This window comes from Toxorhynchites rutilus, chromosome 3, assembly GCF_029784135.1.
Source record: "Toxorhynchites rutilus septentrionalis strain SRP chromosome 3, ASM2978413v1, whole genome shotgun sequence".
Classification (NCBI taxonomy): domain Eukaryota; kingdom Metazoa; phylum Arthropoda; class Insecta; order Diptera; family Culicidae; genus Toxorhynchites; species Toxorhynchites rutilus.
Window position 1 is genome coordinate 215,379,068 of NC_073746.1, and position 27,957 is coordinate 215,407,024.

General features: G+C 40.7%; 1 protein-coding gene across 3 annotated transcripts in view; it reads right to left on the reverse strand.

The window, feature by feature from the left end:
• Positions 1–10,586: 10,586 nt before the first annotated feature.
• LOC129775574 (OTU domain-containing protein 5-B) overlaps positions 10,587–27,957 on the reverse strand; it is a 42,862-nt gene continuing 25,491 nt past the window's right edge. Inside the window, exons 6-7 of one of the 3 annotated variants that reach the window (XM_055780456.1) lie at positions 11,238–11,425; positions 10,587–11,118 (exon numbers count right to left, since the gene is read on the reverse strand). In XM_055780456.1, coding sequence (XP_055636431.1) covers positions 10,967–11,118; positions 11,238–11,425 — 340 coding nt within the window. In that variant the 3' untranslated portion in view covers positions 10,587–10,966. Of the gene's footprint in view, positions 11,119–11,234; positions 11,426–19,666; positions 20,495–27,957 lie in introns of those variants that run through there. The other 2 variants (XM_055780455.1, XR_008742985.1) reach the window with 2 other exon arrangements.

Genomic DNA, 27,957 nt, shown 5'->3' on the forward strand with positions numbered 1-27,957 from the left:
CTAATATGTATTAACAATTTAACTTATTCTAATGTTAGGGAACCGATAGCTCGCGAAGGACGAAAAGGAGGAGAAAATGGGGGGGAAAGGATGTAAGAACAATCACACTCGAAGATCGATATCTTTAAGGAAAACATATATTTGGGACATGTAATCAAGGTCTAACCGAGCCAACACATCTCTCACCGGCACATTTCAGCAACGATGATAGCAACGAGAATTCCGCGCGTGTATGTGTGTGTGTGTGTGGCGGCTGCTCCGATGTTTCAAGCGGAACCGTGGCATCACTCTCCTCCTGATGGATTCCCTTTTGGCCTTAGGTGCACAAACAGGCTCTTGGTGACACCGTTCATCAGCGTTTTCATGATAAACGAAATTAGCTTCACAACAACAGCGACAACATGCTCCAATCGCTGTTCAATCATAACTGAGTGGGTTTACGAGCGGCGCTCGCTTATATACCGATTGGTGATTTCAATAGCCTGTTTTGAAAGCAATTTTAAGACTATTGAAACAAGTTTTTGGATCAAAAAGTAACAAGTATATGACGCGTAGACATTTTATCTTTCAAATGAAGTGTTTATCATACCATTTCGTTCAGTTGTTTAAGAGCTATTAACGCTCAAAATCTCGGTCTCCAGCGTAACGCTTTCGTTCTCGAAACTTTGGTTTTACACCCCGGTATAGAAATGAAAGACGTAGTCCTACGTCAAAAGAGTGCCTTCTAAAGCGCCCACCTTAGCTAGCGAGTCCGCTTTCTCATTCCCCGGAATCGAGCAATGAGAGGGAACCCATGCTAAGGTAATCTTGAATAATTTTTCGACCAAAACACTCAATAGTTGTCTTATTCTTGTTAGGAAATAAGATGAGCGTTTATCAACCTTCATTGAGCGGATTGCCTCTAATGAGCTGAGACTGTCTGAAAAAATAAAATAGTGGTCGATGGGCAATGTTTCAATGATCCCCAGTGCGTAGTATATCGCACCCAGTTCAGCAACATACACGGAACAAGGATCTTTGAGTTTGAAAGAGGCACTGGAATTTTCATTGAAGATGCCAAAGCCAGTGGACCCGTTTATGAATGAACCGTCAGTAAAGAACATTTTATCAGATCTAACTATGCCCCCATATTCTGCCGAAAATATCGGCGGAATAGAATCTGAGCGTAGATGATCTGGGATTCCATGGATTTTTTGTCGCATGGACAGATCAAAAATGACAGAGGAATTGCAAAAGTATGGGAAGCAAACTTGGTTGGAGATGCCTGGTGAAGGGTGCACGTCGTGGGTAAGGTACTCATGGTATAAAGACATAAAACTTGACTGAGGAGTCAGTTGGAGTAGATTTTCGAAGTTATCAATCACCAATGGATTCATGATCTTGCAACGGATGAGAAATCTGTAGGATAATTCTGTGAACCGAAGAGTAAGCGGGGGTACTCCTGCCAAAACTTCGAGACTCATCGTATGTGTCGAATGCAAACACCCCATGGCTATACGCAAGCAACGATATTGTATTCTCTCCAGCTTGAGAATATGAATCCTGGCAGCTGATCGGAAGCAAAAACTGCCATATTCTAACACTGATAATATCGTTGTTTTGTATAACTGAATGAGGTCTCCTGGATGGGCACCCCACCATGTTCCGGTTATTGTTTGGAGAAAATTGATTCTTTGCTGGCATTTCTGTTTCAAATACGCAATGTGTATTCCCCAGGTACATTTAGAGTCAAAATATACTCCAAGGTATTTGAAAAACATCGAGTGCTTGATCGTTTTGCCGGATAGGTGAAGCTGGAATTGGGCGGGTTCGTGCTTCCTAGAAAAAACGACCATTTCGGTTTTCTCCGTAGAGAATTCGATACCCAGCTTGAGAGCCCACGTGAACAGATTGTTCAGGGTATCTTGCAAGGATTTTTGCAGAACGGCGGGATTAGTACCCGTGATGGAAATAACTCCATCGTCTGCAAGTTGTCTCAGCGTGCAGTCTCTAGTTAGACAATCATCTATATCATTGACGTAAAAACTGTACAAGAGGGGGCTTAGGCAGGAGCCTTGTGGTAGGCCCATAAAACTGTATCGAGAAGATTTGAAGCTGCCATGATTGAAAAACATGTGCTTTTCTGACAGTAAATTGTACAGGAAATTATTCAGAATTGGTGAAAGTCCACGATTATGAAGTTTATCTGAGAGAATTTCCATGGAAACTGAATCAAATGCCCCTTTGATATCGAGAAAAACGGAAGCCATTTGTTCTTTGCGAGCAAATGCGATTTGGATTTCAGAAGATAGCAGCGCGAGACAATCATTTGTCCCTCTACCTCGGCGGAAGCCAAACTGCGTATTTGACAGCAAATTGTTCGTTTCGACCCACTTGTCCAAACGAAGTAGAATCATTTTCTCTAACAATTTACGAATACAGGATAACATTGCAATCGGCCTATACGAGTTGTGATCGCTAGCCGGGTTGTTGGGTTTCCGTATGGCTATCACTCTCACTTGTCTCCAGTCATGTGGGACAATATTCAGCTCCAGAAACTTGTTGAACAAGTTCAGCAAACGCTGTTTCGTCGGGAAGATTCTTCAACAAGTTGAATTTAATCTTGTCCGACCCCGGAGCTGAATTGTTACATGAGAGGAGGACAATTGAGAATTCCACCATCGAAAAATTCTCATAGTCGCATTGGAGCGGAATGTCGCGTACGACGCTTTGTGCAGGAACGGAATCGGGACAAACCTTTCTTGCAAATTTGAAAATCCAACGGTCAGAGTATTCCTCACTTTCATTTGTATGGTTCCAGCCACGCATTCTCCTAGCCGTATTCCAGAGAGTGCTCATAGCGGTCTCCCTTGACAAACCATTGACGAACTTTCGCCAATATCCACGCTTTTTTGCTTTAATCAGTCCTTTTAGTTTGGCTTCTAGAGCTTGGTGCTTTCGAAACCATTCCACTAGTCCAGTTTTCCGGAATTTTTTGAAAGCGGATGATTTTTCAAGGTAGACCTTTGAACACTCCTTGTCCCACCAAAGTGATGGAGGACGACGTCGTAAAGTGGTAGCAGGAACACGTTTCTTTTGAGCTTGAAGTGCGCTTTTGTAAATCAAACTCGATATAAAATTATACTCTTCGAGTGGAGGAAGTTCATGCATTGAAACAAGTGCTTCAGATATTATTTCTGCAAATTTTCTCCAGTCAATATTTTTCATGAGGTCATACGCAATATCGACTGACTCACGAGAACCTGATTCATTGGCGATCGATAAAATTATTGGCAGGTGGTCACTACCGTGGGGATCTTGGATTACCTTCCACGTGCAATCCAGGGATAACGAAGAAGAGCAAAGTGATATGTCTAGCATGCTTGCCCGTGCAGGAGGGTTGGCTATTCTAGTTGCTTCCCCAGTATTCAAAACTGTCAATTTGAAGTTGTCACACAGATCATAAATCAAAGTGGCACGGTTGTCATCGAAGAGTGAACCCCATGCTGTTCCATGGGAGTTGAGGTCACCTAAGATTAGCCGCGGCTCCGGCAGTGCCTCGATGATATCAAAAAACTGATGGCGGCCAACCATAGTTCTTGGAGGAATATATATCGAGGCAATGCAGAGGTCTTTGCCATTGATTTGTATCTGGCAAGCGACAACTTCAATGCCTGTCATCGATGGGAGAGTGACTCTATAGAAGGAGTGGCATTTTTTGATCCCCAATAGTACGCCACCAAACGAGTCATTTCGATCGAGGCGAATAATGTTGAAATCGTGGAAATTCAGTTCGTCGGCTGAAGAAAGCCATGTTTCACAGAGGGAAAATACATCACAGTTAGAACTATGAATTAAAAATTTAAATTGATCTAGTTTAGGGATGATGCTTCTGCAATTCCACTGTATTACAGTGGTCAAATCCTTGACCTCTTGCACTGAATCAGGCATCGAGGGAAATGAACGCTGCTAAAAAACCACATTTTTCTTTCAAAAATGTTCTCACAATCGGAAGCAAACATAATACTATGCTTTTAAGAGGGTCATTTATATTTAAAGCATTTAAAATATCGTCCACCAGGTCAGAAAGCGCAAGCAAGCCAGATTGTGGCTGTTGCCTCGACCGCGAAAAAGGAACAGACGTGTTGGGCTCTGCTCCGGGAAGTGCTGAGGACCCCTGGTGCGTAGAAGAACCGCTTAAACCAGGAGGTACTTGCTTCGGTCTATTCTCAGCACGTTCGATACGAGGTTTCATTCCAACTTGGGAAGTTTTGGTCTTCTTTCTGGGGAGTGATGGAAAAGAAGTAATTTTTCTTTTCCTAATGGCACCCTGCGATGTACCGGAACTTCCTGCATTGGGAGCGTCTGCAACAGGCTCGTCGTTCTGCAGAATGGAGTAGGGATTGTCCTGAGTCGTTGGGGCGGAACTCTTAAGCATTTCAGCATAAGTCCGCTTGGAACGTTCCTTTAAGTAACGCTTGAGTTTTTCCCTTCGTTGTATGTACACCGGGCATTGAGAAAGATCATGGGGTGATTGCAAATAAATATTTTGCACTTTCGCAAGAAGTGAATGTATTAATTTGGAATTTCGTGTGAAACCATTGAAACGGAACGTTTTGGAAGATCCAAGAAGCAAATGCATGGAACAGCTGAAAACATCTCCGATTAGTTTATCTCATCACAATTTATATAAAAAACACACTTACCTCCAGTACGAAGACGTCTTTTTTGCTGATTATAGGTTAAAACAGTATCCCCAAAAGAATCCGGCGAAAAATGAAGCGAACAAACAAATATGTTTCGCGTATCGAACGAGCTTTTGTATTCGAAAAAGTTTAACCATTTCCGTCTCAACAATTTGTTGGTCGGAAAATGGTGGAAAGTTATCCGATTTTCTTCAAAATTTTTCAGCTCCGGCATCGCGGGACGTTGCACTTCGACATATTGCTGGAGTAAACAAACACTGTTCAGTATGGAATCGATAAAAAATCACATCAAACCTTACCTGCAGTGAAAATGCGGTACACTATCGTGATTATCGTCGGCTCGACCAACGATTTGGTCACTTTTTACGATTTTTTGAACTTTCCAAAACAAGAAATATTGCAAAAACTTCCGAACATCGAACAAATTGAGGATTGTTTATTACTATCTTCTTTGTGTGCGCGCTCCGTGTGTATACACAGGTAATATCACTTACCTTCTATTCTACGTACTTTGCGCTAAATTCTGTTTTTGACGTTTTGAGGGATGCGAGTGCGAGTAAATTCAAAAAAGTTTGAAGTAGCTCGCACGCCGAATCACACATGACACTAACTGGCATGATGTGTTCACACGGTGTGAGTAGCTGCACTGCAGTAACTGACTAGACCGACTCGTATGCTTACTCGCACCGTCTGAACCCGGCTTTAGAAAGGTGTGCAAGATACATAATCTAATAAAACGATACCTAAAAACTATGTGTGGGTTATGTATATATGATATAACCGCAAGGTTGACGTAGAACTACCGTTGGCTTAGTAATCACCTGAGTTTTTTCAACTAGTAGTTATCGCACCTCGGATAAACGTCATTGGGTAAGATATCGCCACTGTGCAAAGCTGTCATTTATGTGTATTGATAAAATTATTGATTAAACTAGTAAATAAATGGAACGAATTACGGATTCAATTGCAAACAAATCCCAATTTAGATCAATTAATGCATTGTGATAGATTATATTTTTCGTTGCCAGTAAATCTAATGACTAAGACTGACCGTCCGTTATCCTTTTACGTATTGTTACCGATCAATGACGCAACAGGGAGGGTAGTTCAATTTTTGTTTAATTAAATTTAGTAATTGTTGAAAAATTGTTTTTAAGCAAATCATTTGTTTTGTTTCTTGTTGGCTGGTTCATTATAAATATATTTTTTTGATCTTCGCTTATTTTTCATCGGCCTATTTCCGCCACTTTAGTGCCAATCACTCCACCTGTTCCTACCTATCAGACTCAACAATTCATGAGCCGGGCCAACTTCTTTTACTTCCCTTCCGAAGGAAGACGTAACCAGAGATTTTTCGCCTCAGAAAATCCCAACGACGCCAGCTGGGATTGAACCCAGGCCGATCGGATTGTGAGGCTGTTATGCTAACCACACAACCACTAGCGCCGTCGAGTTATAAATATTGTCGTTAACGTTAATTTTTTGTATGAATTGTTTATTGTATTTACTAACATTAGTTCTAAGTATATATCATACTAACCCCACATTGTATTTTGCAACGATCGTTGGTCCCCTTGAAAATTGCCGGACAAACGATAATGATTTGATGGTGTTCCGGAAGTAGGAGAGAAAGAGGGGAAAGAATGAGATAGAGGAATAATTGGGAGAGGAAGGATTGAGAGAGGAGAGTATTTTTTTTATCTTCGCTTATTTTTCGTCGGCCTATTTCCGCCACTTCAGTGCCAATCACCGACATCAGGGAGGCGACTCCACCTGTTCCAACCTATCAGACTCAACAACTCATGAGCCGGGCCAACTTCTTTTACTTCCCTTCCGAAGGAAGACGTAACCAGAGATTTTTCGCCTCAGAAAATCCCAACGACGCCAGCTGGGATTGAACTCAGGCCGATCGGATTGTGAGGCTGTTACGCCAACCACACAACCACTGGCGCCGTCAATAGAGAGGAGAGTAGACGGATAAGGAAGAAGCACAAAGGTTTCGAGGAAAGAAAATTAACCGACCTCGGCCACTTTGGCTGGAATCTGGAAACGACAAAAAACTATACGAAGATAGTGTTATAAAGTATATATTATAAAGTGAGTTTTATACTCCTGGGCGGGTAAAAAAAAGAAAACAGGGACGTTCAAGTTCGACAAAAGTATAAGTAATAATTTAATGCGAACAAAATATGTGCAATTTTTCATATTTTCTGTATGGACAACACACAGATTCCATGTAAGATCATATTTCATTCAGAGGAAAAATTCAGCAACTATTTCTACTAACAATCAATTAATAAACAATCACGATAACACGTACACGCAATAGGCCAAACAATGGATTGAAAGCAACGAAAAAACTTTCTTCTCAACTTGCCCTCACTATGAGATTTTATGTTTACCTAATTCTTGAATCGCCCCAGCTTCCCCTAGATTTTTTTCTGATAATCAGGAAGTATATGAATGATTCGCGGAATTGAAGAAAATACATGAAATTGAAAATATACAGCTTCGCCTTTAAAACTACAAAAATCTAATTTAATTTTTAACCCAAAATTGAGTATACATCAACAAAATAAACCTTGGGTTACATGCATTTTGCTCGTAAATAACAATATCGTTTTATTTTTCTTACAAGCATTCTCGTTCTATTTATCCATTCCGTCCAGCGCAAATCAGTTCAGCTGCACTCTTTCGTTCGCAAACAATTTGCCCGCAAACACTTCGTTCTCGAACAGTTCGTTCTCAAACAGTTCACTCCCAATCAGTTCTTTCCCATACAGTTCACTCGCAAACAGTTCGTTCACAAACAGTTCACTCTCAATCAGTTCACTCACAAACCGTTCTTTCGGAATCAGTTCGTTCACAAACCGTTCGCTCGCAATCAGTTCGTGGGGAGAACTACCGTTCTTTGAAAAAAAACGACCGTTCGTTCACTCTTTTCGGCGAACTAGTTCTTTCGTACCGTTCGTGAACGGTTTGCCCATCTCTAATTCGAGGAGCTAGTGCGGAGAATGGAGGAGTATCCTGTAATGGGTCAAGGCCTTAAATTTGATGAGGCAGCGAACACCCCGACGCCAATTTTCGCTTCGATGTGGGCGGATACAACAGCAGCGCTCAACAGTTTTGGGCCACCAACGCTGAATTGTTCGGAGTGGCAGAAAGTATGCAAATAGATTACATTTTCATACAAATTGCTTTACATTTTTTTCAATTACTACAGGTTTGGGTCGACTTTAAATTAAAAACGAATAGGAAAATTATTCATAGAGAAAATAAGACCGGAGATCCTGAGAAAACGCGCTCTTTCTCGATCTGTGAGGATGCTGTGGGTGGTTTGTTATCACAAGACAAACCCGTAAAAGATGGTAATGATGGTAATAAAAGAGGATGTAAATAACCGAGCTCAGTGGAGTATTCTATTTTGCCTCGGGACTCGGAAAACACATCTGCCCTCTGCTATGGCTGGAACACCGGAGCTGCCGTTTTCGTGTTTGTCGTCATCGGATGAGCTGTCAAGCCACGCTCGAGGTTTGCTCATCGGGTTGCTATAAAAGGGGTATATATAGCGGGCAGTGATGCCAATACGCATTCTGGAGCCCACACAGAGGAATACTAGTTTTCCAATATGACAGAAAATTTTCTTTTACTTACAGGTACAGTTTTCGGTTTGTCGATGGTATCTCCTCTAGAACACAACACGGAGCATGAAGTGGATAATGTTGAGAACAAACAACATGCTGGCACAAATTGTTCAATGATATCGTTACAAACTCGTCCTAGAAAAAGGAAGACTTCAGAGATAGTCAGATTGCGTCAACAACAAACCGAATATTTGAAACAAATAACAGCCAATTCCACTGTATGCACAGGGTATGGAAGAAAGCAATTTCTTCTGGAGGAAGAAAAATTCCCTTTCATGAAAAATATCGTCCCCGTGAAGAGAAAAGGAAACAACAGGAGCTGGATTGTCGGCTCACTGCTCTTGAATATAAGAAGAGAAAGCTAGATCTTTTGTTGGCATCCAATAAAACGCAGAGCAGTGAATCAGAAAGTGAATAAAAAATATCACATATCAACTTGATAACACGATTCAATAATATTTTTTCAAATTTGAAAAAAATAGCATTTTTCGCAAAGAAAAAGTAAAATCGTCCTGTTGGTACCCGGTGCCCATATTTACCTCCAAGTTACTTATACAAGCTTCACAAGCTTGTGCTCCCACTTGAGAACCCACCTTAAAAAAATTTAATTCAATTTCACTGAACATATAGGATCTGATTCTCGAATACACTTCACGGTGGAAACAAAATAAACGGCACGCCATTGAACTACGTTTTACAAGTTAGTGAAGCGAAGATAATGATGAGTTTTCAGGCAGAATGAGCACTTTTCAAATAAAAAATCATTAATGAAAATTAACTTCTTCATATCGAACTGGTATTCAATGTGAGTGGAAATCTTTTGTTTTCTTCATGTGATATAATAATCTCATACAAAAATTTAATCTGAAGATAATTTGATATTATAATGATAAATTTAGTGGGAAACTAATCTCGTATCCAGATGTCGACACTGTATCGTTGTCATCGCGAATACGTTTCATTCCGTTTCCACCGTGAAGTGTATTCGAGAATCAGGCCCATAGTGATTTATCTTGTTTACTACGGATCAGATGTCGTGTAACTGCGATGCGCAACCGAAATAGAGGGCCTGATTCTCGAATACACTTCACGGTGGAAACGAAATAAACGGCACGCCATTGAACTACGTTTTACGGGTTAGTGAAGTGTCGAAGATAATGATGATTTTCCGGCAGAATGAGCACTGTTCAAATAAAAAATCATAAATGAAAATTAACTTCTTCGTATCAAACTGGTATTCAATGTGAGTGGGAAACTTTGTTTTGTTCATGTGATATAATAATCTCATACAAAAATTTCATCTGAAGATAATTTGATGTTATAATGATAAATTTAGTGGGAAACTAATCTCGTATCCAGATGTCGACACTGTATCGTTGTCATCGCGAATACGTTTCATTCCGTTTCCACCGTGAAGTGTATTCGAGAATCAGGCCCATAGTGATTTATCTTGTTTACTACGGATCAGATGTCGTGTAACTGCGATGCGCAACCGAAATAGAGGGTCTGATTCTCGAATACACTTCACGGTGGAAACGAAATAAACGGCACGCCATTGAACTACGTTTTACGGGTTAGTGAAGTGTCGAAGATAATGATGATTTTCCGGCAGAATGAGCACTGTTCAAATAAAAAATCATAAATGAAAATTAACTTCTTCGTATCAAACTGGTATTCAATGTGAGTGGGAAACTTTGTTTTCTTCATGTGATATAATAATCTCATACAAAAATTTCATCTGAAGATAATTTGATGTTATAATGATAAATTTAGTGGGAAACTAATCTCGTATCCAGATGTCGACACCGTACCGTTGTCATCGCGAATACGTTTCATTCCGTTTCCACCGTAAAGTGTATTCGTAGTGTATTCGAGAATCAGGCCCAGAGTTGTTCCCAGTTGAGTGATATAAATGCAAATAGGATTTGTTTTATTGATTAAAAAATGCAGGTGATCCGTCAAAAGTTTTTGCTATAAAAAGTGCTCTGCCATAAAAAAAAATCTGAAAACCCCTGGTCTAGGGTATCCGTGGTTTTCATGAGCACATGAACGTTTCGTTATCTACTGCCGAAAATGCCAAACTTCCGAACATTTGTGACTGTCGGAATCCGAGAACTTCAACAATATCCATAAGAGCAGAAACCACATACCATGGATAGATCTAAATGAGGACGAAGATCTCAAAATTCTACTAGCTTGAAACGAACTCGTTAATGTAAATGTCTGTGATATATATTCCCAACGAAACATGAAATGATATTGTTGAAATAATTTACATTTTTATTACATTTCCAATTCAAACATTTACGTCATTAAACGAGCGTCTACACTTATACTTCCGTAATTTTATAGTTTTTTCAATATATCAATAATATTCAATGAATTGCTCAACAAAATTGAAATTGTCAGCACAGTTCTCTTAAATTGGAAGTAAGACCTCGAGTCTTCAATTGGAATAACTTCGCCAAAGTATGGATAGAAGAAACGCTCACTGCTAAACTCTGTGCTCACAACATCGTTTAGGTTTTATTTATTTTTCTTCTACCCCATTATTTAAGATTATTGCCTGCGCGGAGATTTTTCCCAAAAACAGAAAAAAATCGTATTAAAATTATTCCACTGCACGATTGTGTGAAACTAAGGCGAAGGCGAATCGTACTCCTCATCTGTTGTGCCATACTTATCCTCTTGTGATCCCCCCTTCGTGCGGTCGCATCGTTTCACAAAATCCATCGCTGATTCGGCTAGAGCTTTCTGTAACATTTCTCGTTCACTCAATTGAGCGAAGCCTGTTGGGTGGAAAAATGAAAAGTTCAACCAATATGTTGTTGCACATTTGTGATTGTGTTCGTTCTACATAAACTTTTGAGCAGCTTAAGTGTGTAACATTATTTATACTACTCACTACCATCATCGGTATACGAGGATTCCAGCAGCGATTGGTAAAACTCAGATACAGGTTCATCTCGTGATTTGTTATCATTCTTCGCACCACCGGAGGTGCTCGCTACATTGCCAGCTTCGGTTTCCGACGGGCGATTGGTCGTTAATTTTGATTTTTTCAAAATTAGTACTTCCGAGTTAGGTTTGTCCACTCTGGAAATAGAAAAAAAAAGTTATTTTTAGATAAGCGAACGGATTATATAGGTAGGGTAGATAGGAGCAATAAGACCAGCCGGGGAAAAATGGGCCACCCTTTGTTTGGGCTTGTTATTGAACCAATGACTCTTATTTTCAACAATTGTGTTAGAAATATTCTTAGAAATACCTCCATGAAAACCGTATTCCAATTCGATTGTTTTATAGGGATATTGAAAGAAATTTCACAATGATTATCACGAAAAACAAATAAGAAAGGCAGTCAAAACAAAAGACGGGTGGGTAATGTCGGGGACATAACCGGAGTGACGTAGGACTATACAAAGGGGACAGCTTTTGCTAAATATATATTTTAAATATATTGTTTTATTTTCTTCTCCTACGTGAATACCTACCTATCTACCTGAAAAATGGATTAGTTTACTGTTTACTCTTTATGAATATGTTGATGGTTCTGAAAAGAACCTTTGGTGTTGTGTTTTTGTTTTCACTCGATATTCCCATCTTGTTCGGTTAAACTTTCCTGTTTAGATATTGCGTTTGCCACTCGCCACAGCTTTCACAGTTGGAAAATTTCTTCCCATCCAGCTTGTGACATGTTGTTCAGTAAATTACATTTAATGCGACGTGCCGGAAAAACACTTTGCCACTCGCTGAAACTAATTGTTGCCTTGATGAGCGCCGAACCGAAGCTGCTCTGTTCTTGATGCGGGTTTTCTGATTGTCGTGAGCAGCTTTGCAAGCCAACTCGAGCACTCCGACGGCCGAAACTCTATAATCGCTGTTAGGTATACTGGTGCTCCGGCACCAATCCGTTCGGCCTAGTTACCTTTGCGGAGCAATCAGTGAATGCGACCAACAGGGAACTGGAGACCTGCACGGTTCAAGTGAGACTTTGCCTTTCCCTTAACTTGTCCTCCTTTGTTACGTCCACGATGCCGATGCCGTACAACCACACGGGTTTACGGTTTGAAAGAAAATAAGATATTTTTTTGGGGTCCGCGTGTTTTATACTCTAGCGGTACACACTCACAGGATAGAGACAAATCGGCAGACTCAGCCAGAGGGGCGAGTCCAACGAGACGAACCAATGAGCGTTAAAGGGCAGCGATGGCAAAAAAATACATTCATTGCGATTTGTTCGCTCGTTAGATTCACATGCAGGCTAAAAAGGGTCCTTTTCAGGATCACAAAATTATCTTCAATCTAAATAGTTAATTGTTTTGTTATCACTCGATATCCCCATCTTGTTCGGCTAAACCTTTCTGTTTAGCGATTGCATTTGCCACTCGCCACAGCTTTCACAGTTGGAAAATTTCTTCCCATCCAGCTTGTGACATATTTTACAGTAAATTACATTCAATGGCACATCGCATTACCACCACTCAGTATCGGATTGGAGGTAATTTTAACCTGTAATTGAACATTTGCGATGACAGCGGTACAGTGTCGACTTTCAATGTGGGGTCATATTTTGGACCCCGAACTCTATGTTTACAAAAATGTCCAACTAAATAAGTCACATTACAGGTCCGTCCAATTAGCTAAATGTCGAGATAAGTGTAAATTACTGTACTTTCAATCTAGAAGCAATTTAAGAATTGATGAAAATCAATAAGCTCAGAACAACTGCCAAATTCACATACTCATCAGATCCTGGCAAACAAATTATGAAAAAATCAATTTGTGTTTTATTATTATTTTGGATAATGTTTTAGAAAGCATTGAACTTTATTTCCTAAACTCTTTTTTGGAAGGTTTAATGGCCCTGAAAAGCGCCTTGTTTCATGGAATGGTTCCAATTTAGTAAACTTAGTACTCGTGGTTTTGAAAAAAACCATTTCGAACGCCCTCGATGCCGCCTTGTTCTGGATTTGCCACCAAAGCAGTTTGTATAAAGAACAAACTTTTTTCTTCTGCTACCTGATGCCGTTTTGCGATTGCGTTTGCCACTCGCCACTCGCTTCACCTGCGTGTTGTCTTGATGTCCACCGAACTGAATGTGTTCTGTTCCGAATGCGGGTTTTCTTATCGTTGCGAGCAGCTTTGCCGGCTAACTCGATCACTTCGGCGGCCGAAACTATATAACGCCGGCTAGGTGGACTGGTGCACTGGTACTAACGCGCTCGGCCTAGCTACCCTTGCGGGGAACTCCAGATCAACACGGTTCGAGCGGGATTTTGCCTTTCCCTTCACTTTTCCTCCTTTACCATGTCCAGACATGGCTGCTTGGGTTGGTTTGTTGAAGTGTTGTGATGCGAACCGATGTGGTGTACGGTTTGAATGATAATGATCGTTACGGCAGCGGAGCGGGGATTTTTAAGCTGACTGGCTGGCTCGAGAATTACGCATGTGTGAGACTGCGACCAATGTTTCGTTCATTTTTTTTCTTTTTCCTTTCCAATCGTGCTTCATTCTATTTCGCTGCTGCTCTGGTTGCCCGTTTTGGTCGGTACGATTTGAGGAGCACAAAATGGACCAATCAAAAATGGGCACATAATGCATTTGGACAATGCTTGATATTTCACAATTATTCAATTATTTATCTCAAGAAAAATGAAATGTTATTCGTTATGATAGACGCGTAGATATATTTCCTATCAATTGATGCAAAAACCTTTGCGATCTATTGAGAAATGCTCGAGTTATAAGCGTTCAAAATCTTGCATTTTTCCTACTTGTTCAGTGCCTAGATTTCCATTTCACCCCCTATATCTTCCGGTTAGACGTAGTCCTACGTCAAAAATAAGCTCTGTACGCTTCATACTGAAATTTATAACTCTTTATATATTTTTTATGTTTCGTTTTTTTTATATTATTCGTACTAGTATTACTTCAGAACATTTCCCTTATTTATTGCGCTGCTTTACCGTTTCATGTAAAAGATCAATTCCTTTTAATTGAGCGTAAACGACCCTAGGGCATCCATATACTATTACATTGCATCTGACAGCGTCAAACACTGTCACTTTCGAGAACTGCCAAACTTTCAAGCTGGTGTAAATCAAGGCGCTTAACATACTGCCAGGTGGGTCAAAATGTGAAAACCACTCTACAGCCATGAATTTACAGGATGACATTAACACATAAAAAAAATGAATGGAAATTTACTTTTCTATTTCGAATATGTATTTTTTTATATTATAATGGCGAGTTTTTGTAAATGTTGTGTGTTGTGAAATCTATAGCCAAACGGTTAAGGGAGCGTCGTGTTTTAAGTAATCGACTAACTTAAGAAACTCCATTCAAATTTTAAGATTTCAAAACTGCCTTCTTTGAATTTTCCCGAATTTGACGATTGTTTCGAGTTAAATATGATAAGCGAATGGGAACACCTTGTTCCATAGATCTGCCTTGAGCTCACCGAGTAATTCGATAGTTTGGCAATGACAGCTAAATTTTCGACACATTTTGCCTCGCGGATCATATCCTCTTGGCCAGGGCCTGAGCGTAAATGTACGGGACAAAATGGACATATCTGCTTGAGGCATTTTTTTAACATAACCTGTAAATACAGCTGTCAGAATTTGCAAATATAGTTAGAAATAGCTAGATGTGAAATCATGGTGCAAGATTATACCAGAAGATCCGATCGTAAAAAGTGGTCACAGACCAGCTTGAACGCGATTATCGAAACAATGAAGAGTGGTACGTCAGAGCGACATGCAGCCTTAGTGCACTGTGTCCCGCGAGAAACATTTTAACGTTTATTACATTGTGCAGATCCTTTCCAGATCTACACTCTGTTCAACTTCTATAAGACCACATTGAATATATTGCATTGTAACACAAACAGAATTTCAACAAGATACATTCATACATTGTTGAATACTTAGAATAAAGTATATTCAACGTCAATTTCGTTCAAAAGAGTTATTTATTGTGCTTAAATATGATAATTCCAGCTGTCCAGCTTCTATAAGACCACTTCAAAATTCATATGTATTATCAATTAAAAATTCAAAACGATCGGCTGATTTACATGTCAATAATTGGCAACCTTGCCATTTCGACTCATAACCTTGAAAATTCGTGTTGGAATACTATTTACCAAATTCTGCTGAATGGATTTCTCGATATTTTTCCATTTTTCCGAAATTTCTACCTTGAGCTCTTCAATCGTGGTGCACCGCTTTCCTTCAGTGGAGATTCTGCGTACAAAGACCCCCCTAAGATTTTCAACAGGATTCAAGTCTGGAGAACGAACCAGTCAGTCAAAAAAAAAGTTTTTTTGGTCGTCAATCCATTGCTTAGTTTCCTTACTTGTATAAATAGTAAGATTATTTTCCTGGAATGTTAATTCTTTGTAACGATATCCATGTAAAAACGGTAGGAGAGAGGATCTCAGAACATGTATGTAATCCTTGAATGAATCGAGAACTATCTTGAGCTTTCCGGTTGCACCCACCCGAACCATGCACGAGCTTCCACCAAAATCCTTGGTTGAAAAAAACTGTTCCTCCTTCCGTAAATTACGCCAGTACCCGTTGGAATCATCTTGGATGGAACTTCTTTTTTCGCCACGAAAGTTAACATAGCAAAGTTGAAAGTAAAAACATAATTGAAGAACTTTTCGTTATGGTATAAAGCAAAATGTATTCTTTGTCGTGACATACCATGTCCCACTGTTGATTCATGTGAGCTTTAGAAAAATTCAGACGTCTTTCGATGTGAGATGGTGTAAGATTAGGAGCTTTAACCTACTAGGACTACGTCTTTCATTTCTATACCGGGGTGTAAAATCAAAGTTTCGAAAACGAAAGCGTTACGCCTGAGACCGAGATTTTGAGCGTTAATAGCCCCTAAACAACTGAACGAAATGGCATGATAAACACTTCATTCGAAAGATAAAATGTCTACGCGTTCTATACTTGTTACTTTTTGATCCAAAAACTTGTTTCAATAGTCTTAAAATTGCTTTCAAAACAGGCTATTGAAATCACCAATCGGTATGTAAGCGAGCGCCGCTCGGAAATCCACTCAGATCTAATTGAACAGCGATTGGAGCATGTTGTCGCTGTTGTGGTGAAGCTCTTCATTTATCATGAAAGCGCGGATGAACGGTGTCACCAAGAGCCTGTTTGTGCACCTTAGGCCAGAAGGGAATCCATCAGGAGTAGAGTGGTGCCACAAACGGTTCCCCGGGAAGACATCGCTACATACACATACAGGCGCGGAATTCTTTCCGTTTGGATGCCATTCAGCATCGAGAAAGTTCCGGAAAGATCTAATCATTGCTGGAAAATAATCTGCCAGTTCCTCTGGGAATTCGAAAATACATTCATGTGAAAGAGTTTATTTGAATGTTTTCTATCCGTGTAACACTGTGACCAAATATTTTTCAATCAAGTACTATTAACAGGTGGTTATCGAGTTAGTATTAACCACTGGTGGGCTTCCAGTATCGAGGAAAATGTGGAAATATCTAATCGTTACTGAAAATAATCTGCCAGTTCCTCTGGGAATTTAAAATTACATTCATGTGAAAGAGTTTATTTTAATGTTTTCTATTCATGTAACACTGTGACTAAATATGTTTCAATCAAGTGCTATTAACAGGTGGTTATCGAATTAGTAAAGGGTGTGTCACATCAAATTGCATCACGGAAAAAACGCTGTAGAAATTCGCCCAGTAGACCGATCCTTTTGAAAATTTTAGACAGTAAAATAAAAACTATTCAACAACTTTTGGCATTTTCTTTTTATTCATACTTCGAGCCCAAGCCCGTATGTTCGCACCTTCCTCTTTACCCCGTCCATAAGGTTCTGTTCAACGTCAGGTTGTAGTTTTTGACGTAGGACTACGTCTAACCGGAAGATATAGGGGGTGAAATGGAAATCTAGGCACTGAACAAGTAGGAAAAAATGCAAGATTTGGAACGCTTATAACTCGAGCATTTCTCAATAGATCGCAAAGGTTTTTGCATCAATTGATAGGAAATATATCCACGCATCTATCATAACGAATAACATTTCATTTTTCTTAAGATAAATAATTGAATAATTGTGAAATATCAAGCATTGTCAAAATGCACTATATGCCCATTTTTGATTGGTCCATTTTGTGCTCCTCAAATCGTACCGACCAAAACGGGCAACCAGAGCAGCAGCGAAATAGAATGAAGCACCATTGGAAAGGAAAAAGAAAAAAAATAAACGAAAACGCAGTCTCACACATGCGTATTTCTCGAGCCAGCCAGTCAGCTTAAAAATCCCCGCTCCGTTGCCGTAACGATCATTCTCATTCAAACCGTACACCACATCGGTTCGCATCACAACACATCAACAAACCAACCCAAGCAGCCATGTCTGGACATGGTAAAGGAGGAAAAGTGAAGGGAAAGGCCAAATCCCGCTCGAACCGTGTTTATCTGGAGTTCCCCGCAAGGGTAGCTAGGCCGAGCGCGATAGTACCAGTGCACCAGTCCACCTAGCCGGCGTTATATAGTTTCGGCCCCCGAAGTGATCGAGTTAGCTGGCAAAGCTGCTCGCGACGATAAGAAACCCCGCATTCGGAACAGAACACATTCGGTTCGGTGGACATCAAGACAACAACAGGCAGTTGCAGCGAGTGGCGAGTGGCAAACGCAATCGCAAAACGGCATCAGGTAGCAGAAGAAAAAAGTTTGTTCTTTATACAAACTGCTTTGGTGGCAAATCCAGAACAAGGCGGCATCGAGGGCGTTCGAAATGGTTTTTTTCAAAACCACGAGTACTAAGTTTTCTAAATTGGAACCATTCCATAAAACAAGGCGCTTTTCAGGGCCATTAAACCTTCCAAAAAAGAGTTTAGGAAATACAGTTCAATGCTTTCTAAAACATTATCCAAAATAATAATAAAACACAAATTGATTTTTTCATAATTTGTTTGCCAGGATATGATGAGTATGTGAATTTGGCAGTTGTTCTGAGCTTATTGATTTTCACCAATTCTAAAATTGCTTCTAAATTGAAAGTACAGTAATTTACACTTATCTCGACATTTAGCTAATTGGACGGACCTGTAATGCGACATATTTAGTTGGACATTTTTGTAAACATAGAGTTCGGGGTCCAAATTATGACCCCACATCGAAAGTCGACACTGTGCCACTGTCATCGCAAATGTTAAATTACAGGTTAAAATTACCTCCAATCCGATACTGAGTGGTGGTAATGCGACGTGCCATTGAATGTAATTTACTGTAAAATATGTCACAAGCTGGATGGGAAGAAATTTTCCAACTGTGAAAGCTGTGGCGAGTGGCAAATGCAATCGCTAAACAGAAAGGTTTAGCCGAACAAGATGGGGATATCGGATGATAACAAAACAATAAACTCTTTAGATTGAAGATAATTTTGTGATCCTGAAAAGGAACCTTTTTAGCCTGCATGTGAATCCAACGAGCGAACAAATCGTAATGAATGTATTTTTTTGCCATCGCTCCCTTTTAACGCCCATTCGTTCGTCTCGTTGGACTTGCCCCTCTGGATGAGTCTGCCGATTTGTCTCTATCCTGTGAGTGTGTACCGCTAGAGTATAAAACACGCGGACCCCAAAAAAATATCTTATTTTCTTTCAAACCGTATACCCGTGTGGTTGTACGGCATCGGCATCGTGGACGTAACGAAGGAGGACAAGTTAAGGGAAAGGCAAAGTCTCACTCGAACCGTGCAGGTCTCCAGTTCCCTGTTGGTCGCATTCACTGATTGCTCCGCAAGGGTAACTAGGCCGAACGGATTGGTGCCGGAGCACCAGTATACCTAACAGCGATTATAGAGTTTCGGCCGTCGGAGTGCTCGAGTTGGCTTGCAAAGCTGCTCACGACAATCAGAAAACCCGCATCAAGAACAGAGCAGCTTCAAGGCAACAATTAGTTTCAGTGAGTGGCAAAGTGTTTCTCCGGCACGTCGCATTAAATGTAATTTACTGAACAACATGTCCCAAGCTGGATGGGAAGAAATTTTCCAACTGTGAAAGCTGTGGCGAGTGGCAAACGCAATAGCTAAACAGGAAGGTTTAACCGAACAAGATGGGAATATCGAGTGATAACAAAAACACAACACCAAAGGTTCTTTTCAGAACCATCAACATATTCATAAAGAGTAAACAGTAAACTAATCCATTTTTCAGGTAGATAGGTAGGTATTCACGTAGGAGAAGAAAATAAAACAGTATATTTAAAATATATATTTAACAAAAGCTGTCCCCTTTGTATAGTCCTACGTCACTCCGGTTATGTCCCCGACATTACCCACCCGTCTTTTTTTTTCAACAGAAATCTATTTTCTCTTGAAGTCCGCTTCCGATTTGACAACTTTTGGGTTCTTCCGGAGGGCCTGCTTCATAATCGCCCAATATTTCTCTATTGGGCGAAGCTCCGGCGCGTTGGGCGGGTTCATTTCCTTTGGCACGAAGGTGACCCCGTTGGCTTCGTACCACTCCAACACTTCCTTTGAATAGTGGCACGAAGCGAGATCCGGCCAGAAGATGGTCGGGACCTCGTGCTGCTTCAATAGCGGTAGTAAGCACTTCTGTAGGCACTCCTTAAGGTAAACCTGCCCGTTTACCGTGCCGGTCATCACGAAGGGGGCGCTCCGCTTTCCACAAGAGCAGATCGCTTGCCACACCATGTACTTTTTGGCAAACTTGGATAGTTTCTGCTTGCGAATCTCCTCCGGATCGCTGAATTTGTCCACTGCGGAGAAGAACAACAGGCCCGGCAGCTGACGAAAGTCCGCTTTGACGTAGGTTTCGTCGTCCATTACCAGGCAATGCGGCTTCGTCAGCATTTCGGTGTACAGCTCCCAGGCTCGCGTCTTCCCCACCCTGTTTTGCCTTTCGTCGTGGTTAGGAGCCTTCTGAACCTTGTATGTACACAGGCCCTCCCGCTGCTTGGTCCGCTGGACGAATGAACTTGACAAATTCAGCTTATTGGCGACATCCCGGACGGAGCATCCATTTTTGCCGTTCTTCACCTTCCGGTCGATGGTTAGGTTCTCGAAGTATCGTTTTAGTACTCTGCTGACCGTGGATTGGACGATTCCGAGCATCTTACTGATGTCCCGATGTGACAACTCCGGATTCTGGAAATGAGTGCGCAGGATTAATTCACGACGCTCTTTTTCGTTCGACGACATTTTTCCAAATTTATGAAAAATTTACAGTGAAGCATGGCCAACGTGATCTATACACTCTTATCTGATTATAAGCGAAAGCTGAAGATATAATTCCTAAAAATTAAATTTCTACAGCGTTTTTTCCGTGATGCAGTTTGATGTGACACACCCTTTATTAACCACTGGTGGGCTTCCAGTATCGAGGAAAATGTAGAAATATCTAATCGTTACTGAAAATAATCTGCCAGTACCTCTGGGAATTTAAAAATACATTCATGTGAAAGAGTTTATTTGAATGTCTCCTATCCATGTAACACTGTGACCAAATACATTTGGTTTTGTGGTTTTTCAATCAATCGCAATTAACAGGATAGCTTCTGAAGATTATTCTTCCCCATCAGTAGGATATTTCCGTATCCAATATTGTATGCGCCCGCAATCAATTATTGCTCAGTCGCCGAAAGTTCCGAGCTCAGAGAGTTCATTCCCCTCTAGTTTGCCTTCCAAATTGCCATCGTAAACCACACCTTCTCTCGATTCAATCACACACAAAAAGCATACTTAAGCGATATTCTGGTGGTGAGACACATTCATTTTTCGTGAGGACATCGACAAGACAACATCGTTGCCTAACGTGCTGGAGGAGGTGGACGGCGAAGGATCGACACATACACGCGCAGAATTCTTTCCGTTTGGATGCCATTCAGCATCGAGAAAGTTCCGGAATGATCTAATCATTGCTGGAAAATAATCTGCCAGTTCCTCTGGGAATTTAAAAATACATTCATGTGAAAGAGTTTATTTGAATGTTTTCTATTCATGTAACACTGTGATCAAATATTTTTCAATCAAATACTATTAACAGGTGGTTATCGAGTTAGTATTAACCAGTATCGAGGAAAATGTGGAAATATCTAATCGTTGCTGGAAAATAATCTGCCAGTTCCCCTTGGAATTGAAAATTACATTCAAGCGAAAGAGTTTATTTTAATGTTTTCTATCCATAAAATATCCATATAATACATTTGGGTTTGTGATTTGTCAATCACGTACAGTTAGCAGGATAGTTTCTGAAGATTATTCTTCAGAACAAGGTTTTTCGTATCCTATATTGGATGCATAAAACCTTGTGCCTCCAACGTAATGCTCTCGTTTTCGAAGTCTCCCAAATATTCATTTATTCATTCATTCAGAATGGATTTAGATTCAACTTCAAACAAATGATCTCTAAATCAACGATAGTCCTACGTCACCCTTGTGGTTATACCATAGTATCTAACCCACTTCCTGTTTTTACCAAAATTTGACGAATTGTTTCCCGTGAAACATTTAGATTCGAAGATTGCTTTATTTGCATAAGCGATTTTGAAGTATTCGAAACTTTCTTTCTTTTTACCGTATCCTTGAAGATTCGTCAAATAATTGAGAAATACTTGATGGGATCGTCCAATCCGACGAGCAATTTCTCTAATTCCAACATTTTCTTGGTGAAATGCATCGATTTGTCCTTTTTCTTTATCCGTGAGTACTTTTCCTTTCGGCATTTTTCAGATTTATTAATCAAACTAACTAAAAACAACGGAAAACGTAACTGGTCTTATATAAACTTGACACTTGAAAAAAACAAAAACATTAGTTTACGCTCAACGCTTGCACAGACACATATGAAAATCCAAGGCGCTTGTATAAATGTATAACAGGTGAAGTAACATCATCACTTCAATGAGCAGGCTATTACGGTTTGTGGAGCTGGGGTTGTTTGTTTTGTTATTGCTAGGATACGACATTTTTGCATTTTCACATGCGAGAGTAGTGGATGAACTGGATGAGAATGAAATTCTACAAAATCATCCCGTCTATTTCACATAAATTCGCGAAAGCCGAACAAAGTAGGCATCGTTCGAATAAGCGTCGCAGCAGTTTGTAGAGAGCCGCCGGCAGCGTTCTGATGCTATTTGTAAACAATACCGACAGCAATTCCAATATGGCTGAAAGTGCATTTCATATGATTGTTTCACCTGGTATATATAGAGGCGCCTTGATGAAAATCATGCAGTGTATGATCGAGATGAAGAATAGAAGGTGGGAAAATTCCCGGTTTTTGGTTGTGTTAAACTTTGTTTGTATTAGTAGCCAGGAAGATAGGAAATTCACATAGCAGGCATAACAGTCAGTTAATCAAATGGTACAAAATTGATGTGTCAACGAATAACGTTAGAAGAGGATATACAGAAACTAATTCCATATTTCCAAAAAATGTTTCTCGCATTATGTTTAATTTTTTTTTATTTCTTTTTATATCAGAAATAGTATTCTAATGTCTACTATGTTTGGATTTTAGAGCAGCTTCATGGAAGTTTATCTCTTGTCAGCAATTGTAATTACTTTTTTCATAATTAGGGTGCTGAAAACTTCATTCGTCTAAGACTAAGACGCAATTGGAAAACTTTTCGTCTCAATCTAGGTCATACGGAGTCAATTAAATTTATTTTTCAAGTGAATTTTACATGAAAAAACATGCAACCGTTTTTCCAGTGCAGTGTCAAATGTTTCTTCGTCAAAGGAACAAAAGATTCTGTGACTCTGACCTTGTTCATTTACGTTTTTGGTCGACGTAACGAGAAATAAAAATGAATTGAAATTAAGTTTAGAACACCTCAATAATACTGAAATTTCAGTTTCTGCTAAAATGCCAGGGATACACGATTATCCCTAAGGTCTCGACGAGTGCATGGTTCAAGGGATTGAATGTAGGTCGTGATTTCATTCGCGTGATATCTCGGTTTATGTCCAATCACTACAACCTAAACGCGCATCTCTATCGCATTGGGCTCGCAGCAAACAATCTTTGTGATTGTGGCGATGGCTACCACGACATCGAGCATGTTGTCTGGTCGTGTATCCGGTTCCATGCTGCTCGCTCTCAGCTCTCTAGACCACTGAGAGCAAAAGGCAGACAATCGGATATCCCCGTCCGGGATATCTTAGGTAGCCGGGATTCTGATCTTCTGCTTCATCTATACCTGTTCCTCAGAAACGCCGATGTCAACGTTTAATGATGTTTCCTTCGTTGTTTCCCCGTTTCATATCCCTCCTATCCGATCGATAAACTTTTACTTAGTCGCGGCAATACATACACACACTCTTTACAGATGCACGGGCCAAAGGTTGTGCAGTCCACTGATCATTCAACAAGAGCCAAAGGTTGTACCGCTCATGACAACTCTACACGAACTGATGATTGCGCCGGCTAGTGACCATTCTATCCTGGATTCCTCGAGTCGAGAAAGACGCACCACGCTAGATATGGGGTACAGACTAGGGAGCGTTGCTGATTAATGGTCAGCTGCATCCCAAAAGGAAGTATCCCGTGTCGGTCACAGGTACAGAGCATTGGAGACAGCAACATCACAATTACGAAAACACTTGTAATACTAACCTCGAGCCAACCGCGAGTAATCGGTTACATATTACTAACATAGTTGTAAGACAAAAATTGTCAAAATATTGGACTCCCGGCCCCGTCAGGCTAACGCCACATGTGCCTTAATAAAAAATATATTTTGAAAAAAAAAATGCCAGTTATGCCCTTACGATTTTGAACGCTAGCATTGATTTAAGAAATAGTTCGTTCATTTTTTTTTTATCCAAAATATATATATTTTTATTAAGGCTCATATGGCGTCAACCTGACGGGGCCGGGAGTTCAATATTTCGACAATGTTTGCCTTATAACTATGTTAGTAATATGTAACCGATTACTCGCGGTTGGCTCGAGGTTAGTATTACAAGTGTTTTCGTAATTGTGATGTTGCTGTCTCCAATGCTCTGTACCTGTGACCGACACGGGATACTTCCTTTTGGGATGCAGCTGACCATTAGTCAGCAACGCCCCCTAGTCTGTACCCCATATCTAGCGTGGTGCGTCTTCTCAACTCGAGGAATCCAGGATAGAATGGTCACTAGCCGGCGCAAACATCAGCTCGTGTAGAGTTGTCATGAGCGGTACAACCTTTGGCTCTTGTTGAATGATCAGTGGACTGCACAACCTTTGGCCAGTGTATCTGTAAAGAGTGTGTGTATGTATTGCCGCGACTAAGTAAAAGTTTATAGATCGGATAGGAGGGATATGAAACAGGGACACAACGAAGGAAACATCATTAAACGTTGACATCGGCGTTTCTGAGGAACAGGTATAGATGAAGCAGAAGATCAGGATCACGGCTACCTAAGATATCCCGGACGGAGATATCCGATTGTCTGCCTTTTGCTCTCAGTGCTCTAGAGAGCTGAGAGCGAGCAGCATGGAACCGGATACACGACCAGACAATATGCTCGATGTCGTGGTAGCCATCGCCACAATCACAAAGATTGTTTGCTGCGAGCCCAATGCGATAGAGATGCGCGTTTAGGTTGTAGTGATTGGACATAAGCCGAGATATCACGCGAATGAAATCACGACCTACATTCAATCCCTTAAACCAAGCTTTCGTCGAAACCTTAGGGATAATCGTTTGTAACCAGCGACCGAACTCATCTTCACTCCACATGCGCTGCCAACTAACGAGTGTGTCCTGATGAGGAATGTGAAAAAATTCGTTATAAGCAATTTGCCTTTCAAAAAGTGTGCCTTCTAAAGCGTCCACCTTAGCTAGCGAGTCCCCTTTGTCATTCCCCGGAATCGAGCAATGAGAGGGAACCCATGCTAAGGTAATCTTAAATAATTTTTCGACCAAAACACTCAATAGATGTCTTATTCTTGTTAGGAAATAAGATGAGCGTTTATCAACTTTCATTGAACGAATTGCCTCTATTGAGCTGAGATTGTCTGAAAAAATAAAATAATGGTCGATGGGCAATGTTTCAATGATCCCTAGTGCGTAGTATATCGCACCCAGTTCAGCGACAAACACGGAACAAGGATCTTTGAGTTTGAAAGAGGTACTGGAATTTTCATTGAAGATGCCGAAGCCAGTGGACCCGTTTATGAATGAACCGTCAGTAAAGAACATTTTATCAGATCTAACTTTCCCATATTCTGCCGAAAATATCGGCGGAATAGAATCGGAGCGTAAATGATCTGGGATTCCATGGATTTTTTGTCGCATGAACAGATCAAAATTGACAGAGGAATTGCAAAAGTATGGGAAGCAAAATTGGTTGGAGATGCCCGGTGAAGGGTGCACTTCATGGGTAAGGAAATCATGGTACAAAGACATAAAACTTGACTGAGGAGTCAGTTGGAGTAGATTTTCGAAGTTATCAATCACCAATGGATTCATGATCTTGCCACGGATGAGAAATCTGTAGGATAATTCTGTGAATCGAAGAGTAAGCGGGTGTACTCCTGCCAAGACTTCGAGACTCATCGTATGTGTCGAATGCAAACACCCCATTGCTATACGCAAGCAACGATATTGTATTCTCTTCAGCTTGAGAATATGAATCCTGGCAGCTGATCGGAAGCAAAAACTGCCATATTCCGACACTGATAATATCGTTGTTTTGTACAACTGAATGAGGTCTCCTGGATGGGCACCCCACCATGTTCCGGTTATTGTTTGGAGAAAATTGATTCTTTGCTGGCATTTCTGTTTCAAATACGCAATGTGTATTCCCCAGGTACATTTAGAGTCAAAATATACTCCAAGGTATTTAAAAACATCGAGTGCCTGATCGCTTTACCGGATAGGTGAAGCTGGAATTGGGCGGGTTCGTGCTTCCTAGAAAAAACGACCATTTCGGTTTTCTCCGTAGAGAATTCGATACCCAGCTTTAGAGCCCACGTGAACAGGTTGTTCAGGGAATCTTGCAAGTTTTTTTGCAGAATGGCGGGATTAGTACCCGTGATGGAAATAACTCCATCGTCTGCAAGTTGTCTCAGCGTGCAGTTTCTAGTTAGACAATCATCCATATCATTGACGTAAAAACTATACAAGAGGGGGCTTAGGCAGGAGCCTTGTGGTAGGTCCATAAAACTGTATCGAGAAGATTTCAAGCTGCCATGATTGAAAAACATGTGCTTTTCTGAGAGTAAATTGTACAGGAAATTATTCAGAATTTGCGAAAGTCCACGATTATGAAGTTTCTCTGAGAGAATTTCCATGGAAACTGAATCAAATGCCCCTTTGATATCGAGAAAAACGGAAGCCATTTGTTCTTTACGAGCATTGGATTGGATTTCAGAAGATAGCAGCGCGAGACAATCGTTCGTCCCTTTACCTCGGCGGAAGCCAAACTGCGATAACATTGCAATCGGCCTATACGAGTTGTGATCGCAAGCCGGCTTGTTGGGTTTTCGTATGGCTATCACTCTCACTTGTCTCCAGTCATGCGGGACAATATTCAGCTCCAGAAACTTGTTGAACAAGTTCAGCAAACGCTGTTTCGCCAAGTCGGGAAGATTCTTCAACAAGTTGAATTTAATCTTGTCCGACCCCGGAGCTGAATTGTTACATGAGAGGAGGGCAATTGAGAATTCTACCATCGAAAAATTCTCATAATCGCATTGGAGCGGAATGTCGCGTACGAATTTTTTGAAAGCGGATGATTTTTCAAGGTAGACCTTTGAACACTCGTTGTCCCACCAAAGTGATGGAGGACGACGTCGGAAAGTGGTAGCAGGAACACGTTTCTTTTGAGCTTGAAGTGCGCTTTCGTAAATCAAACTCGATATAAAGTTATACTCTTCAAGTGGAGGAAGTTCATGCATTGAAACAAGTGCTTCAGATATTATTTCTGCAAATTTTCTCCAGTCAATATTTTTCGTGAGGTCATACGCAATATCGACTGACTCACGAGAACCTGATTCATTGGCGATCAATAAAATTATTGGCAGGTGATCACTACTGTGGGGATCTTGGATTACCTTCCACGTGCAATCCAGGGATAACGAAGAAGAGCAAAGTGATATGTCTAGCATACTTGCCCGTGCAGTAGGGTTGGCTATCCTAGTTGCTTCCCCTGTATTTAAAACTGTCATGTTGAAGTTGTCGCACAGATAGATCATAAATCAACGTGGCACGGCTGTCATCGTAGTGTGACCCCCATGCTGTTCCATGGGAGTTGAGGTCACCTAAGATTAGCCGCGGCTCCGGCAATGCCTCGATGATATCAAAAAACTGATGGCGGCCGACCATGGTTCTTGGAGGAATATATATCGAGGCAATGCAGAAGTCTTTGCCATTGATTTGTGTCTGGCAAGCGACAACTTCAATGCCTGTCATCGATGGGAGAGTGACTCTATAGAAGGAGTGACATTTTTTGATCCCCAATAGTACGCCACCAAACGAGTCATTTCGATCGAGGCGAATAATGTTGAAATCGTGGAAATTCAGCTCGTCGGCTGAAGAAAGCCATGTTTCACAGAGGGAAAATACATCACAGTTAGAACTATGAACTAAAAATTTAAATTGATCTAGTTTGGGGAT